Genomic DNA, 18,814 nt, shown 5'->3' on the forward strand with positions numbered 1-18,814 from the left:
ACTATTAAATCTTTCCCCCCTCACCTTAACCCTGTGCCCTCTGGTTCTCGATTCACCTACCTTGGGTAAAAGACTGTTTATCTACCATATCTATTCTCCTCTTGATCTTATACATCTCTAATCCTTCTACGCTCCAAGGCATACAGTCCAAGCCTGCCCAAACTCTCACTATAGCTCAGGCCCTCATGTCGTGGCAACATCCTCGTATATCATCTATCTCTTTTGAACCTAACAACATCTTTCCAATAGCAGGGTGACCAAAACTGAACACTATACTCCAACTGTGGCCTCATCAGCTCCTTGTATGGCTGTCACATAAGATCCCATCTCAACTCTGTGACTGATGATGGCCTATGTGCTGAAAACTTTCTTGACCACCTTATCTACATGTGACACCACATCCAAGGAACAACATACCTGCAACTCCTAATTCCTCTGCTCCACAACACTCCCCTGGACCCTGCTATTCACCGTGAAGGTCCTGCCCTTGTTAAGACTTCCCAAAATGCAACACCTCTCAATTACCAGCATTAAACTCCATTAGCCCTTCCTCTGCCCACAGGCCTAACTAATCATGATCCTACTGTAACCTTTTAGGAGGAAGACAAAAATGTTGGAGAAACTCAGCAGGTGAGACATCATCTATGGAGCGAAGGAAATAGGCGACGTTTCAGGTTTCGACCCGAAACATCGCCCAGTTCCTTCTCTCCATAGATGCTCCCTCTCCTGATGAGTTTCTCCAGCATTTTTTGTCCACCTTAGATTGTCCAGCATCTGCAGTTCCTTCTCAAACTCCTGTAACCTTTGATAATCTTTGATAACCATCTTCGCAATCTATAATACCATCCACTTTAGTGTCATCTGCAAACTTATAAATCCTGTCTTGTAAGTCCTCATCCGAATTGTTACTATAAACCACAATCAGAAATGGCCCACCACCAATCCTTGCATCATTGTGCCTCAATTATTTTGTCTCACTTCTCCTGCTAGATCCTAGGAGCCAGTCCCAGGGACTTACCCATCCACTTCCCAATCAGTGAACCTGCTGACCTGAAACATCATCGGTCCATTCCCTCCATAGATGCTGAGTTCCCCCAGCACTTTTTTTTTTGCGCAAGATTCCAACATTTGGTATTTTTTGTGTCTACGTTCTAATTTGAGGAAGGACATTCTTGCTATTGAGGGAGTGCAGCGTAGGTTTACAAGGTTAATTCCCGGGATGGCGGGACTGTCATATGTTGAGAATGGAGCGGCTGGGCTTGTACACTCTGGAGTTTCGAAGGATGAGAGGATATCTTATGAAAAACATATAAGATTGTTAAAGGTTTGGACACGCTAGAAGCAGGAAACATGTTCCCGATGTTGGGGGAGTCCAGAACCAGGGGCCACATTTTAAGAATAAGGGGTAAGCCATTTAGAACGGAGACGAGGAAACACTTTTCTCACAGGGAGTGGTGAGTCTGTGGAATTCTCTGCCTCAGAGGGCGGTGGAGGCCGGTTCTCTGGATACTTTCAAGAGAGAGTTAGATAGGGCTCTTAAAGATAGCGGAGTCAGGGGATATGGGGGAGAAGGCAGGAACGGGGAACTGATTGGGGATGATCAGCCGTGATCACATTGAATGGCGGTGCTGGCTCGAAGGGCCGAATGGCCTACTCCTGCACCTATTGTTTATGTTTCCCTCACGTCCCGCTGTTACCCCCCCCTCCCCTCCCCCTTTCTCTCTGTCTCTCCTCCTCCCGGCCGGACCTCCTTCAGCCCCAACCCCAGGGCCCAGGCCTCCCTCAGCCCCGGGGCCGTCTCCCAGCTCCCTCACCCCCTCCTTCACCCCGCTGGTGCCGCCGCTCCCTCAACCTCAGCCCCGACCTCAACCCCCGGTGCCGTCTCTCACTCACTCACCCGCAGGCCGCCCGCCCGCCCGCCTGTCTGTCCGTCTGTGCCAAAGTCCCTACAGGCGGTTGGGTCATTGCTTCGGTCCGTCTGTCCGTGGTTCCCGCCAGCGCCAGGACCAGGACCCCGTTGCCTGAGAGACGGCGGTTGCCCGCGCCGCTGCCTGAGTAGAGTTGCAGCCAAAGATCGACGCCTCGAGAGGGAGGGGCCACAGGGAGAGGGGGCGGGGCATACGGGGAGGGGTCATGGGGATAGGTAGGGGGGGCGGGGCCACGGAGGGGGCGGGGCCATGGGGAGGGGCGGGGCCATGGGGGGGCGGGGCCATGGGGGAGGGGGCGGGGCCATGGGGAGAGGCAGAGGGAGAGAGGAGGGGGCCATGGGGAGAGGGGGAGGGGCGGGTCCATGGGAGATGGGAGGGGGAGGGGAGAGAATGGGATGGGAGATGGGGGGTCCATGATGGGAGGGGAGGGTCCATGATGAGGGGGAGGGGGAGGAGCAATGGGGAGAGGGGGAGGGGCCAGGAGAGGGGAGGAGCAGGGGCCAGGGATGGGCTTGACGACCTGCAGGGGGCCCCTCTGTCCATCTCTGTCCCCAGGTCCCCCCCCATATTTTGTAGCGATTTCCATGCCTGAGGAAGATGCGACCAGCTTAAATGGGGCATCTTGGTCAGCATTGACGTTGGGCTGAAGTGCCTGTTTCTGTGCTGTATGACCCCAATTCCAGCTTTCATTGCCATACTGTGCTCTGACTTGTGACTACATGTGAGGTTATTTTTGAATGGGTATTGAGGTCGGGTGGCTTTCATGAAGAATGTTTCTCTCGTGTTGAAGGTCTTCTTCTTCTTCCGTATGGCGTGCACAGCCTAAAGTTGTAGGACAACTTATTCTATTTGATCTTATTTGATTGTGCACACCGGGTTGATTGCATTCGTCGAAACAAGGCGGACCACGTGAAGGTTGCAATCTTCCACCCCGTTGAAGGTCATCAAAATATTTATCCTAAAATCCACTACGGAATTCAGAAGAAACTCTGAATTCACGCAATTCAGAAGAAACTCTGATACCTAAATAACAGTGAGAATGTGAAACTTGTTCCTGCAGGCAGTTCATTGAAGGTCAATGCTCTTACGACAGTGGAATTGATTGTAGACTTTAGGAGAGCTCCCCCTCCCCTCCCTCCACTCACCATCAACAACACCACAGTCACATCTGTGGAGTCTTTTAAGTTACTGGGAACCATCATCTCCAAAGACCTCAAATGGGGGGCTACCATCGACTCCACAGTCAAAAAGGCACAACAGAGGATGTACTTCCTACGGCAGCTGAGGAAACACAATCTGCCACAGGCAACGGTGGTCCAATTCTAGAGTCTGTACTCACCTTCTCAATTATGGGCTGGTTTGGCTCAGCCACCAAGCACGACATCCGGAGGCTGCAGCGAATTGTCGATCAGCTGAGAAGGTTATTGGCTGCAACCTTCCCTCCATTGATGAACTGTACACTGCAAAGGCCAGGTAGCGAGTGGGCAAGATCATCTCTGACCCCTCTCACCCTGGCCACAAACTCTTTGAATCACTGCCCTCTGGAAGGCGACTCCGGACTGTCAAAGCTGCCACAGCCAGACATAAAAACAGTTTTTATCCACAATTAGTAGCTCTACTCAACAGTCAAAAATCTGTAGCCTCCCTTTGATCTGGTATTTTGTTGGTTCACATGCTTGATCAATGGTGTTTTATCATTAATGTTTTATTATCATTAATGTTTAGTGTTTTCCGAGTCATTCGTAACTGTCACTGTATGTCATGTTATTACTTGTGAGTGGAGCACCAAGGTAAATTCCTTGTATGTGAATACTTGGCCAATAAACTTACTGACTTACTTACAGGCGACTGGTGGTCCACCCCCTCTGCTAACCCGGGCATAATTAGAGCCTGGTGTCACCTTCCCCATCATGGTCTGGTTTGGCTAAGCCCGGGCACATACCTGGATTAGCAGCGAATCGCCTGGTGGCTCAACCCTTCCCTGCCATCATAAGGTTATCTCTGGTTTGGAAGGCTCAGCCACCAAGCACGAACACAGCTTTTTTCCACGAGGTTGCCTATCAGCAAGAAAAATAGCCTCCTTTTGCTCTGGTATTTTTATGAATTCACTTGGCCAGTGAAACTTATTCATTCATTCACCGTATGTTCAAATATAGGGAATGGAATATACAATATAGGGATAATGGTATGAACCTGATCAGTATTGATGTGCGGAAGGAATTCGGGGTGCATAGCTCCCTTGTAGTGGCAACTTAAGTAGATAGCGGTCGGCAGACCAATTTCCCTCTGGTGATGAATAAAGTTTATCGTATAAAGAGCCCCTCCACCTGCCAGGTGACTATGCCTAGTGCCAGTGCACCCTACGCTTCCACAGGTGCATTCACACCTGGCTCTAAAGCCCACTCCACCTGCACAGGTGTGAGAAGGGGTGGAGACACTTAAGAAGTTTAGTAACGTTTAGCGGACATTTGACCTACCGGTCGGTTTTCCTTGGTCTTGAAAACTCTAATAAGCCAATCAAAATGCCCAGTCAGCGAAGGAGATGGCCTACGGCTGCCCTCGACTGTCTGTAACTAAATAGCGACCCCACTCCACTGCACTATGAGTTAAAAAGAACCATGCCGACCAAACTTTACTCGCAGAAAATTTTTCAAAATGCTGAAAAATTACCGCAACCTAGCTGAGGCCGCGAGTATTCGGGAACTTCCCTCAAGCATGAAGGAGAGTTCCAGTGACCTCATAGGACCTCTGGTCGACCATCCTGCGAGTTTGAGTCGAGGGCAAACTCTTCTAAACTCGTAGCTTAGGTCGCCCAAGAGGGACAGCCCCTTCAGTCTACCCCACAACAGAAGAGGGAGGAGTTGGACATTTTGATAGCCACAGGGAAGAAGGCAGAGATAGATAGATTCTTGATCAGTGCGGGTGTCAGGGGTTATGGGGGAGATGGCAGGAGAATGGGGTTAGGAGGGAGAGATAGATTAGCCTTGATTGAATGGCGGAGTGGACGATGGGCCGAATGGCCTAATTCTACATCTATCACTTATGAAGTTATGAACACACCTGGGCAAGAGGTGGGCGAGTGTGGGCTCAGATGTTGGCACACCAGGGAAGGAGGTGGGAGCTCTAAGGCCAGATGTGAACACATCTGTGCAGGTGGAGAGGGCTTTGGGGCCAGATGTGCTGCACAGTAACGATAAGACTCTTCTTAAGACTCTTCTTAACTCGCGGATTAGGTTGCCCAAGTGGGACAGCCCCTTGACTCCCCGCCCCATCCCCAATCCTTTCCACTCGTCACTTTAATTACATGTTTCATGTAGTTGGACAAAAAATGCTGGAGAAACTCAGCAGGTGAATCAGCATCTATGGAGAAAAGGAGTAGGCGACGTTTCGGGCCGAGATTCTTCTTCAAACTGATGTTGGGGGTGGAGGGTGGGGGGGGGGCAATGAATCATCTGCTTCATCCCCGGGCCAGCTCTCTCTCAGCCCCAGCTCTTCCCTTCCCCAATCCCGGCCGTCTCTCCCTCTCCTTCCGCCGAGGCAAAGAATGGGTCGACTGGGCTGGTAGTCACTGGAATTTAGAACGATGAGAGGGAATCTTACAGAAACATATAACATTCTTAAGGGATTGGACAAGCTAGAGGCAGGAAACATGTTCCCGATGTTGGGGGAGTCCAGAACCAGGGGTCACAGTTGAAGAATAAGGGGTAGGCCATTTAGGACTGAGATGAGGAAAAACGTCTTCACCCAGAGAGTTGTGAATCTATGGAATTCTCTGCCACAGAAGGCAGTGGAGGCCGATTCACTGGATGTTTTCAAGAGAGAGTTAGATTTTGCTCTATGGGCTAAGGGAATGAAGGGATGTTGGGGAAGTCCAGAACCAGGGCCCACTGTTTAAGAATAAGGAGTAAGCCATTTAGAACGGAGACGATGAAACACTTTTTTTCCACTGAGAGTGCTGAGTCTGTGGAATTCTCTGCCTCAAAGGGCGGTGGAGGCGGGTTCTCTGGATGCTTTCAAGAGAGAGCTAGATAGGGCTCTTAAAGATAGCGGAGTCAGGGGATATGAGGAGAAGGCAGGAACGGGGTACGGATTGGGGTTGAGCAGCCATGATCACAGTGAATGGTGGTGCTGGCTCGAAGGGCCGAATGGCCTACTCCTACACCTATTGTCTATAAAATCAGATAACTGCACATTGCCAGAACATTATACAGCCATGAATGCTAATTCCCTTTGCACTTTATTCTTAAAATTTTATGTACAATGACCAATTTACTAATGTACATTCAAATATAGAAAGTTTACACATTGGTATTGTATAGCACAGGTCACAATTACAGTAGGTATTTATATGAATGTTCAAGTTAATACTTTATTTTCCGAGGCACCCCTCAGAAACTGGAAACAGTTATACAAATGTTTTACAAGGTTTTCAATCGGGCAGGCTCATTAAAGATCAGCCGGTGGAGGAATCGTGGTCCATGGCCTAATCAGAAATCGGTTTAGTCTACGCCAAAGTTGTTTCTCAAACCAAAACAAAAAAAAAATCTTACTGTCACGTTTTATTTTAAAGTAGCAGGCAGATAGTTGGCCAGCTGCAGAGATATTAACTCCTGTTCTCCCCACAAACTGAAAACTAAAAACTGTAAAATTAAACAAAAACGATCCAGTATTTAGACTCACAGTCCGATATATTAAGTGCAAAAAGTAAAGATTTGGGTACTTGAAAAAATCTCGAAACTTTCCATTCGTGAACAATGCCATTTTGAATGGAACATGTTGATCGGTTGTATAAAATTTACCGCCTTTACAAATAAAATGCAAGATTACATTCTGAATGCAACAAGAATCAACTTCTTTTGTAGTTGTGTACAACACTTTACTCCGGAGGATGGTTCACAACTGTGACTGATGTACGTCATCTTCAAGGCGAGGAGTGTCGGCCTACTCTCTTATCGGCACACATCGACCCCTTCACTGTCCACGGGTGGAGGTCCGCTCGGAATGACCGCCGACATTGTTCCCGAAGTAAGATAGCCAGCAATCCCAGGACCTGGATAGAAGCAACATGGTTCATGTTCGTAAGCCGTAGGTGCAGGACAAGGCCATTCGGCCCATTCAATCCTGCCTGCGCTTGGCCCACATCTCCCTAAAATCCTTCCTGTCCATGTACCTATCCAAGTGTCTTACGATATTGTTTAAATGCCCTGTCCCATGGTACGAGTTCATTCCAAGAGTTCTCCCGAGTTTAAAAAAAATCAAACTCGCGGTAAGCACGGAGAATGAACGTAGCGGGTACGTCGGAGCTCGGGACGTCTCTTAGCGGCTCGTAACGCTAACGGAAGGTACTCGGGAAGATCCGCTAACGGCAGGTAAGCACGGGAAGACTCGTGAAGATTTTTTAACATGTTTAAAAATGTCCACGAGAGCCCCGAGTACCGACAAATCTATCTGGGCAAACTCGGGAGAGCTCTTTGAATGAACTCGTACCTTGGGACAGGGCTATAAGACAGGAATGCAGAATGCTGGTAAAATCGAAGGTAATCTTAGAATAAAGGGGAGGCCATTTAAGAGGTGAGAAGAAAAAAAAGCTTTTTCACCCAGAGAGTTGTGAATTTGTGGAATTTCCTGCCACAGAGGAGCAGTGGAGGCCAAATCACTGGATGGATTTAAGAGAGAGTTAGATAGAGATCTCGGGACTGGTGGAATCAAGGGATATGGGGAAAAGGCAGGCACGGGTTATTGATTGGGGACGATCAGCCATGATCGCAATGAATGGTGGTGTTGGCTCGAAGGACCGAATGGCCTCCTCCTGCACCTATTTTCTATGTTTCTATGTAAGACACAAATTGCTGGAGAAACTCAGCGGGCAAGGCAACATCTATGGAGGGAAGGAATTGGTGACGTTTCAGGTCTCGGCCCAAAACGTCGCCAATTCCTTCTCTCCATAGATGCTGCCTCGCCCGTTGAGTTGCTCCAGCATTTTGTGTCTACCATCCTCTGGCCAGGGGTTCCATACACCCACCACCCTCTGTGTGAAAATGTTATTCTTCAGTTTCCAACCTATCTTTCCCTCTCAATCCCCATTCTCCCGCCTTCATCCCATAACCCCCCCCGACACCTGTACTAACCAAAAAGAGCTAACGATAAGAGCTCTATATAACTTTCTGTCAATCTCCACCTTAAAAATATCCATCGGCTTAGCCTCCAATACAAGGTCGTAAGCGATAGGTGGCAGAATTAGGCCGTTCTAAATGGCCTATTCCTTATTCTCAAACTGTGGCCCCTGGTTCTGGACTCCCCCAACATCGGGAACATGGATCCTGCCTCTAGTATGTCCAAGCCCTTAACAATCTTATATGTTGGGTGGTATGTTAGGTATATGATAGGTGGCAGAATTAGGCCATTTGGCCCATCAAGTCTACTCCGCCATTCAAACATGGCTGATGTATCTCTCCCTCCTAACCCCATTCTCCTGCCTTCTCCTCATAATCCCCGACACCACTTCACTTACAAAACACACATACAACCATACAGCGCTGCAAAGAATGGCTCCCAATGTTTGTGCTGTGTATGAGGCCTAGTTATGCTGATCTCCTCTGCCTGTGTGTGTGATCCATATCCCTCCATTCCCTGCATGTCCAAGTGCCCATCGAGAAGTCTCTTTAGTGCCACAATAGACAATAGGTGCAGGACTAGGCCATTCGGCCCTTCGAGCCAGCACCACCATTTAATGTGATCATGGCTGATCATCCACAATCAGTACCCCGTTCCTGCCTTCTCCCCATATTCCCTGATTCCGATCTTTTTAAGCGATTACATGTTCCTTTTAATTTCCCCGCCATTTCGGGACTTATGGATCCGAGGTCTTTTCACTCTACATCCAAATTATCAATCCCAAAATGCCACTCACTGAGGCCTATCTAGCCCCTCTGCCGCAGAAGGCAGTAACGCAGTGAATCCACGCAAAAAAAGTTTGGATTTGCTGCGATTTTGGGCCGACTGTACAAGCACCTCATGTGATCTGGAGAAGGGTATATATGGAACAGGACAGCTCAGGCCCACAGTGTCAGTGCTGCACATGATGCTCAGACCAACACTGATGCGCGGGCACGCGATCCATATCCCTGCATGTGCAAACCCAGGTGCCTTCTAAACGCCACTATCGTACCTAACTCCGCCACCACCCCTGGCAGCGCGTTCCAGGCGCCCACCACCCACCCACCTGAAAAAAATATACTGGGCCCACACAACTCGCTTCAACTGTGCCCCTCTCAGCTTAAAGCTGTACCCTCTGCTCTAAGAAAAACCTCCCACCCGGGAAGTCTAGATATGGATTATATTTGGAAATTGTTAATACGACTTTGGGGGAGGGGTCTCGGACAAGTACAAACAATTTGTGCAACAACATTTTTCGGTTAAAAATACTTCAGAGGCGGGCCGGGATGAAGTGAATGCCCACAAAATGTCTGCTGCGTTTGCTACAAGGTTTGGCTGCCTGCACATGTATTTCTTTATACAAAGCACCTCGGACACAGAGAAACATAGAAAACAGGTGCAGGAGTAGGCCATTCGGCCCTTCGAGCCTGCACCGCCATTCAATATGATCATGGCTGATCATCCAACTCAGTATCCTGTACCTGCCTTCTCTCCATACCCCCCGATCCCTTTAGCCACAAGGGCCACATCGAACTCCCTCTTAAATATAGCCAATGAAAATCATTTTATCATTTACTGAAATCATTTACTGCAAAAAGAGACCTTCAATGTACTTCAGTACATGTAATAACAAAGAATAATTGAACATTATAAAATATTCTGTGACTGCTGGGGTTACCAAGGCATTTTTATCGGGTCTTTAAACGCACATAAATACACTAATATTAAAGAATGATAAAAATGTTTATCTCATCTCGGTCATAAAAAATTTCCCCCTTATCCTTAAACTGTGACCCCGTGTTCTGGACTTCCCCAACATCGGGAACAATCTTCCTGCATCTAGCCTGTCCAACCCATTAAGAATTTTGTAAGTTTCTATAAGATCCCTCCTCAGTCTTCTAAATTCTAGCGAGTACAAGCCATGTCTATCCAGTCTTTCTTCATATGAAAGTCCTGCCATCCCAGGAATCAGTCTGGTGAACCTTCTCTGTGCTCCCTCTATGGCAAGAATGTCTTTCCTCAGATTAGGAGACCAAAACTGCATGAGCAAAGACCAAAACAAGCATGAGGAAGATGGTATCTACCTTGCTGCACAGTTAAGAATTGAACATTGAGCCTGTCAAAGCAGCCCTAAAGCCCACTTCTCAGGTGGAGAGGACTAGTGCCAGTAAGGAGGGAAGGTGAGGCACCTAGGGGAGAGAAAGAGATAGACAGAAAGTGACAGGAGCAAGCAGAGAGACAAGCATCACGCTCTTGTTGCAGGCAGGAAAATTAAGCAGCAAAGCACAGGTTATTTCGAGTTACTGTTAATCTTTAAACAACTCAAGAGTTTTTAGTAGCAATAGAATAAACAGTGTAAATGTGAGACACAAAATGCTGGAGTCACTCAGCGGTGCAGGCAGCATCTCTGGACAAAAGGAATGGGTAACGTTTCGGGTCGAGACCCTTCTTCAGACTGAGAGTTCATGTTCTCCAGAGATGTTGCCTGACCCGCTGAGTTACTCCAGCACTCGGTGAAACGTCACCTATCCATGTTCTCCAGAGATGCTGCCTGACCTGCTGAGTTACTCCAGCACTCTGTGAAACGTCACCTATCCATGTTCACCAGAGATGCTGCCTGACCCGCTGAGTTACTCCAGCACTCTGTGAAACGTCACCTATCCATGTTCTCCAGAGATGCTGCCTGACCTGCTGAGTTACTCCAGCACTCTGTGAAACGTCACCTATCCATGTTCACCAGAGATGCTGCCTGACCCGCTGAGTTACTCCAGCACTCTGTGTTTATCTGCCGTCAGTAGCTGGGTTTGAAGTTACATCTCACACAGTTATCACCCCCTGATGAGATATTACTCACCTGTAAGATATCCTGACGTTTGCGACTCAGAAATGAATAGATCATGCTTCTGATCTTTAAAGGCACTCCACACAGTTGAACGACTCAGGATTTCATTTACCTGAAGAAAAATTATGTTTAAATAGTGAGGAGGATGAGGAGAGGGATCTTATAGACATGTACAAAATCAGGAGAGGAATAGATTGGGCAGACGTACAGAGTCTCTTGCCCAGAGTAGGGGAATTGAGGACCAGAGAGACTAGGTCTAAGGAGAGGGGGGGGAAAGATTGAATAGAAATCTAAGGGGTAACTTTATCACACAGAGGGTGGTGGATGTATGGAACGGGCTGGGCTGCCAGAGGAGGTTGTTGAGGCTGGGACTATCCAAACGTTGAGAAAACATTTGGACAGGTACAATGGATAGAAACATAGAAAATAGGTGCAGGAGTAGGCCATTCGGCCTTTCGAGCCAGCACCACCATTCATTGTGATCATGGCTGATCGTCCCCCATCAATAACCCGTGCCTGCCTTCTCGATACCCTATCAATAACCCGTGTCTGCCTAGGACAGGTTTGGAGGGATATGGACCAAGCGCAGGCAGGTAGGACTAGTGTAGATGGGACATGTTGGCCGGTGTGGGCAAGTGGGCTGAGGGGCCTGTTTCCACACTGTATCACTCTATGAATCAAATTCGATTGTGACCAATTCTCCAGATGACTGTGTATGTAAACAATGCGAGTTGTCCAAACCGAGCCAGGCTGCAAATGTTTACCTTCCTTAGAAAATAGTGAAAATGTCAAAGGCAATGTCAGAAATGTATGTATTCAAAGGAATGGGAACATTTTAACCAACCTAAACCATGTAGACTGCTGCTTAGTACAGTGGCGCAGTGGTGGAGTTGCTGCCTCACAGCGCCAGAGGCCCGGGGTCCATCCTGACCAAGGGTGCTGCCTGTACGGAGTTTGTATGTTTTCCCTGTGACCACGTGGGTTTTCTCCATGTGCTCCGGTTTACTCCCAAGTCCCAAGCAAACAGAGAAAAGAGCTGCAGGAGTAGGCTGTTCGGCCCTTCGAACCAGCACCGCCGTTCGATATGATCATGGCTGATCATCCTAAATCAGTACCCCGTTTCTGCTTTCTCCCCATATACCTTGAGCCACTCTCTCTTGAAAACATCCAGTGAACCGGCCTCCACTGCCTTCTGTGGCAGAGAATTCCACAGATTCACAACTCTCTGTGTGAAAAAGTGTTTCCTCGTCTCAGTCTTAAATGGCCTACCCCTTATTCTTAAACTGTGACCCCTGGTTCTGGATTCCCCCAACATCGGGAACATGTTTCCTGCCTCTATTGTGTCCAAAACCATAAAAATCTTATATGTTTCAATGAGATACCCTCTCATCCTTCTAAATTGCAGTGAACACAAGCCCAGCCGCTCCATTCTTTTCTCATATATCAGTCCCGCCTTCCCGGGAATTAACCTGGTGAACCTACGCTGCACTTCCACAATAGCATGAAGTGCGGGTTTGTACGTTAATTGGCTTTGGGGAAAATTGTAAATTGTCCCTGGTGTGTAGGACAGTATTAGTGTATGGCGTGACTGCTGGTTGCTATGAGCTATTTTTGCACTGGGTCTCTAAAGCCTAAAGCCCAGGAACAGGCCCTTTGGCCCATAATGTCTGTGCCAAACATGATGCCAAGTTAAACTAATCTCCTCCAACTGCACGTGGTCCATATCCCTCCATATCCATGTGCCTATCTACAGGCAGGATTGGCAGGAGAATGAGGTTAGGAGGGAGAGATAGACAATAGACAATAGGTGCAGAAGTAGGCCATTCGGCCCTTCGAGCCACCACCGCCATTCAATGTGATCATGGCTGATCATCCCCAATCAGTACCCTGTTCCTGCCTTCTCTCCATGTCCCTTGACTCTATTATGTCCTTCCTCAAATTAGGGGACCAAAACTGCACACAATACTCCAGGTGTGATCTCACTAGGGCCCTGTACAACTTCAGAAGGACCTCTTTGCTCCTATACTGAACTACTCTTGTTATAAATGCCAACATGCCATTTCTTCACTGCCTGCTGTACCTGCATGCTTACTTTCATTGACTGATGAACAAGGACCCCCAGATCCCGTTGTACATCCCCTTTTCCCAACTTGACACCATTTAGATAATAATCTGTCTTCCTGTTTTTGCCACCAAAGTGGATAACCTCACATTTATCCACATTAAACTGCATCTGCCATGCACCTGCCCACTCACCCAACCTGCGGGGGGAACAGTTTGTGTTGATAAATTACAATTCTGAAAATGAGGAGAAGATTTTTCCCAAATAACTTTTATTTTTATGAGAATGTTTCCGTAAACCGGCTTCCGTCTCCGCACTAGTTTTCTTTGCTCCGCTACGGGATCTTTGGTGCGGAGACAGAAAGAAGCTGGTTACGGAAATGGGGCCTAAAATTACCCATGAATCTGCCCATGACCGCACTACATCTTTTTCGTCGAGTGATCTATCTTGCTTGCTATTGGGTCTTTGGCTGGGACCTCTAGTCCGAGACTCTCCCAACAGTGGAAACATCCTCCCCACATCCACTCTATCCAGGCCTTTCATGATTATGCATGTCACAGTGAGAAACATAGAGAATGAGCACAGCCTACCTGTTCACCGTGCTGCAGGCTGCGAGTCATTGATTTCAGTGCATTGACTATCTGGGCCTTCGTGGCGGCTGGGTTTTCTACCTTCTCAAGTCCTACTCCTTCCAACAGCTGCAGCAGATATGGCACCAACTCCACCTTCAGACCCTTGGGGGAGGGTAAAAAAAGAGGAAACGGTTCAAATTTCCCAGGCCCATTCACCAAAGAATCGCGTCCACCATTTCCACTAGTCTTTTAACCTGTTCACTGCCAGGTTTTGTTTCTCATTATCGGTCATGACGCGAGTATAATCGAGGGTGGCACTGAACAGGTTAAACCTGGGGCGAGCTGGGTTGACCATTCCCACATGGAGCAAGAGACAGAGAGCGAGAGAGAGTTTAGTTTGGAGATACAGAGCAGAAACAGGCACTTCGGCCCACCGGGTCCACACCAGTGATCCCCGCACATTATAGACAATAGACAATAGGTGCAGGAGTAGGCCATTCGTCCCTTCGCGCCAGCACCGCCATTCACTGTGATCATGGCTGATCATCCACAATCAGTGCCCCGTTCCTGCCTTCTCCTCATATACTCCGCTATTTTTAAGAGCCCTATCTAGCTCTCTCTTGAAAGCATCCAGAGAACCCGCCTCCAACGCCCTCTGAGGCAGAGAATTCCACAGACACACAACTCTCTGAGAAAAAGTGTTTCCTCGTCTCCATTCTAAATGGCTTACTCCTTATTCTTAAACTGCGGCCCCTGGTTCTGGACTCCCCCAACATCGGGAACATGTTTCCTGCCTCTAGCGTGTCCAAACCCTTAACAATCTTATATGTTTCAATGAGATATCCTCTCATCCTTCTAAACTCCAGAGTGTACAAGTCCAGCTGCTCCATTCTCTCAGCATATGACTGTCCCGCCATCCCGGGAATTAACCTTCCTGGATTAACATCATCCTGCACGCACTTGGGACAATCTTTACACATACACCAAGCCAATTAACCTACAAACCTGCACGTCTTTGGAGTGTGGGAGGAAACCGAAGATCTCGGAGAAAACCCTTGCAGGTCACGGGGAGAACGTACAAACTAGGTACAGACAGTACCCGTAGTCAGGATCGAACCTGGGTCTCCGGCGCTGCATTGGCTGCAAGGCAGCAGCTCCACTGCTGCGCCACCATGGCCGCCCTTGTTTACATCATACAAAAACATTTTAAACACATGGACTTATAAAGCTGCCGGCACCCTTGGATCCAGAGCTTTTTTCTGGATTATACCTTCAGATGGACGAGGGGGGCCAAGATGCCGGCTGGCAAACTCGGCCGTGGAAACTGCTGGCTGGCTCCGGCCGGGCCGGAGTTCCAGAGCCCCGGACACGGGGGGCAAATTCCACCCGTTGATCGGCCGCGGAAATCCCGAGGAGGTTGAGATCAGCTGCCTCACCTGGCCTTGGTGACACACCAGTGGGGGGGGGGGGAGATTTGTCCACGTTATAGGGGTCATGTGAGGTTATCCACTTTGGTGGCAAAAACAGGAAGACAGATTATTATCTAAATGGTGTCAAGTTGGGAAAAGGGGAAGTAAGTACAACGGGATCTAGACAATAGACGCAGGAGTAGGCCATTCGGCCCTTCGAGCCAGCACCGCCATTCATTGTGATCATGGCTGATCATTCCCAATCAGTACCCCGTTCCTGCCTTCTCCCCATATCCCCTGACTCCACCATCTTTAAGAACCCTATCTAGCTCTCTCTTGAAAGCATCCAGAGAACCCGCCTCCACCGCCCTCTGAGGCAGAGAATTCCACAGACTCACCACTCTCTGTGAGAAAAAGTGTTTCCTCGTCTCCGTTCTAAATGGCTTACTCCTTATTCTTAAACCCCGTACGTTTAAATGCTACTTCGCTAACTAGACATAACAAACTGTACGTGAAAAACCAACGCTATCACGGGGAGAACATACGAACTCCGTACAGACAGGATGGAACCCGGGTCCCTGGCTGTGAGGCAGCAGCTCTACCCGCTGCGCCACCATGCCGCCCCCTATGCTATCGTCAGCAGGGAGGGATACCCACCTGAGCCACCAGGTCAGTCTGCTCCTTCTGAAACATGCGGTTGAGAGACTCCGAGGCGAGGCCGATCATGTCCGATCGAATCTTCATCCCGTTCATCAGTGGCCCGATGGTCTCCATTGTCGCCATAGCTCGCACACACAACTTAAACAAGAAGGCAGTCTCGTCACACTGACAAACAACCTCACTCAGTCAACACTCAGACACATATACAGTTTATTGTCACGTGTACCGAGGTACAGTGAAAATCTCTAGGTGCCTGCAGTGAAAAGCCCTGTCCCACTGTACGAGTTCATTCCAAGAGTTTTCCTGAGTTTACCCTGATTCAAACTCGGGGATTTACGGTAATGGCCGCTAGTCGGTACTCGGGGCTCTCGTGGACATTTTTCATCATGTTGAAAAATCTTCATGAGTCTTCGCGTGCTTACTTGCCGTTAGCGAGTCTTCCCGAGTACCCGCCGTTAGCGCTAAGAGACGTCCCGAGCTCCGACGTACCCACTACGTTCATTCTCCGTGCTTACCACGAGTTTGATTTTCTTTAAACTCAGGAGAGCTCTTGGAATGAACTCGTACCGTGGGACAGGGCTATAACCACTCAGCAGAAAGACAATACGCGAATACAAGCGTTATAGACACGGATTTGGGCGAGGGGACTGAAGACATTGTGGCCAAGTTTGCGGATGATGCGAAAATAGGTGGAGGGGCAGGTAGTGTAGAGAAAGCAGGGGGGACTCTGCAGAAGGACTTGGACAGGTTGGGAGAGTGGGCAGAGAAGTGGCAGATGGAATATAGTGTAGCAAAGTGTGGAGTCATGCATTGTGGTCGTAGGAATAAAGGCGTAGACTAGTATCAAAATGGGGAGAGAATGGCATAATTCTGCTCCTATGACGTACAAATTTATACAGTTTTACTAAAAGTTGTTAATTGCCATTTATTTTTGTTTACACACATTTAATTGTACGACCATAATCTGATAATGTTGTTCGGCACGGACTTGTAGGGCCGAGATGGCCTGTTTCCGTGCTGAAATTGTTATATGGTTATATGATAGATATAAGTTCATACATTCATGCGATAGGAACAGAATGATGCCATTAAAGGGCCTATACCACTTACGTGATTTATTTTGGCGACTTGCTGGCACCCGTCATAGTCGCAGCAGGTGGCCGAAAATTTTCAACATGTTAAAAATCCAGCGGCGACCAGCAAAAGGCACGACTCTTTAGGTGGCTATTCACGACCATACAGGCGACAGATCGCGGGGTGACGCCTGTATGGTGGCGAGTAGTCGCCCAAAGAGTCGTACCTTTTTCTGGTCGCCGCTGGATTTTCAACATGTTGTAAATTTTCGGCCACCTGCTGCGACTATGACGGGTGCCGGCAAGTCAGCGAAAAAAAAGACACGCAAGTGGGACAGGCCCCTTTAGCCTATCCAGTCTACTCTGCTGTTTAATTTTGGCTGATCTATCTCTCCCTCTTAACCCCATTCTCCTGCTTTCTCCCCATAACCCCTGACATGGTACAGAGAGATACAGATACATAGATATACAGCGTGGATGCCGGCCCTTCAGCCCAACAAGTCCATGCTGGCCACTAATTACCAGCACTCTAGTTCTATCCTGCACACTAGGGGCGATTTTGCCGAAGCCAATTAACCTACAATCCTGCCCGCCTTAGGACGTAGGAGGAAACCTATGCGGTCACGGGGAGAACGTACAAACTCCGTACAGAGAGCACCCGTAGTCAGGATTGAACCCGGGTCTCCGGCGCTGTGAGGCAGCAACTCTACCCGCTGCGCCACCGTGCCACCCTGCAGTGCAGTGAAAAGCTTTTGTTGCGTTCTAACCAGTTAAGACTACAGAAAGACGATATATGATTACAATCGAGCCGCCCACAGTGAACAGATAATGGATACAGAGTTTGACTATAGTGGCCTAGTTCTGCTCCATCCACGTGTGGAAATCAAAAACGGCTACTTGACAGTGGAATCAAATAAGGCTTTACCTCGTTGTCGGAGAGCGCGTGAATGAGGCGGATTGAAGACTTGGGGATGGCGTTATTCTGGTTGTTCAGAGCGGTAATGACTTTGGGAAGGTGCCCCAGGGGCGGCACTTGGTCTGCCAACTGGGGTTGCGAGTGGAACAGGCAGACGGAGGCCGTGGTCACCAGCTCTAACGTTTCACCCTGTGCGGACAAAACAACCCATTACAATCATTCCCGGCTTAAATGTTGCCTTCAATTTACCACACACAACCCACCTGACCCATCCAGCGGAATGAATATTGACTTCCCCTTCCCGAGTCGCTGTGTGAAGAACGCTCTCGACCCGAAACGGCACATTCCTTTTGTCCAGAGATGCTGCCTGACCCGCTGAGTTACTCCAGCACTCTGTGAAACGTCACCTCTCCATGTTCTCCACGGATGCTGCCTGACCCGCTGAGTTAATCCAGCACCCTGTCTATCAAAACCCTCCCGGCCCGCCCACCCAGCGGTATACTTCAAGTAACTTCAAGAACCCTTGCATCCCCTCCCCTCTCTCTCTCTGCCCCTCACCCACCCAAGTCGTACCAGCTTGAAAGTTGTCTTGTTGAGTCTCATTGTCTGTGACTGGTTTTCACCCAGCCCACAGCTAACAATGGCCTGTCTCCTTCATCATCATTACTTCTTTGCATCTCTTTCATTCATTTGTTCTATATCTCTCTCTACATCATCTCGCTTCCCTCTCCCCCGACTCTCAGTCTGAAGAAGGGCCTCGACCCGAACGTCACATATTCCTTTTCTCCAGAGATGCTGCCTGACCCGCTTGAGTTGCTCCAGCATTTTGTATCCATTCGCCCGACCCCAGACCGACCACCCAAACCCCGGCAGACGCCTCCCTTCAAGGCTGTGGAAAAGCGGATGAGTCCCGCGGCTGGGGCCGAGGTCGGTGCCACCGTGGCGTCCGGAGAGGACCCGGCGGCGATAGCGGAGAGGTCGGTGATGATGATGATGATGATGGCGCCGACCGACGGACCACGTGTTAGTGGGGACGCCGCTGCCGGGGGATGGAGTGTGGGGGAACCAGCGTGAGGGGTGGGGGAGGGGAGGAACAATGGGGAACTGTAGGGCGGAGGGGAAACAAAAGGGGCTGTCCCACTTGGGCGACCTAATTGGCGAGTTTAGAAGAGTTCGAAAAAATGGCACGTTGAAGA

General features: G+C 49.0%; 1 protein-coding gene across 1 annotated transcript in view; it reads right to left on the minus strand.

Moving 5' to 3' along the window:
* Positions 1-6,144: 6,144 nt before the first annotated feature.
* The window catches only part of LOC129705359 (dnaJ homolog subfamily C member 13-like), a 109,097-nt gene continuing 96,427 nt past the window's right edge, over positions 6,145-18,814 (minus strand). Inside the window, exons 33-37 of the mRNA XM_055648907.1 lie at positions 17,628-17,807; positions 15,627-15,767; positions 13,579-13,722; positions 10,939-11,038; positions 6,145-6,978 (exon numbers count right to left, since the gene is read on the minus strand). Coding sequence (XP_055504882.1) covers positions 6,878-6,978; positions 10,939-11,038; positions 13,579-13,722; positions 15,627-15,767; positions 17,628-17,807 — 666 coding nt within the window. The 3' untranslated portion in view covers positions 6,145-6,877. The remainder of the gene's footprint in view (positions 6,979-10,938; positions 11,039-13,578; positions 13,723-15,626; positions 15,768-17,627; positions 17,808-18,814) is intronic.

The sequence above is a fragment of the Leucoraja erinacea genome, chromosome 2, assembly GCF_028641065.1.
Source record: "Leucoraja erinacea ecotype New England chromosome 2, Leri_hhj_1, whole genome shotgun sequence".
Lineage (NCBI taxonomy): Eukaryota > Metazoa > Chordata > Chondrichthyes > Rajiformes > Rajidae > Leucoraja > Leucoraja erinaceus.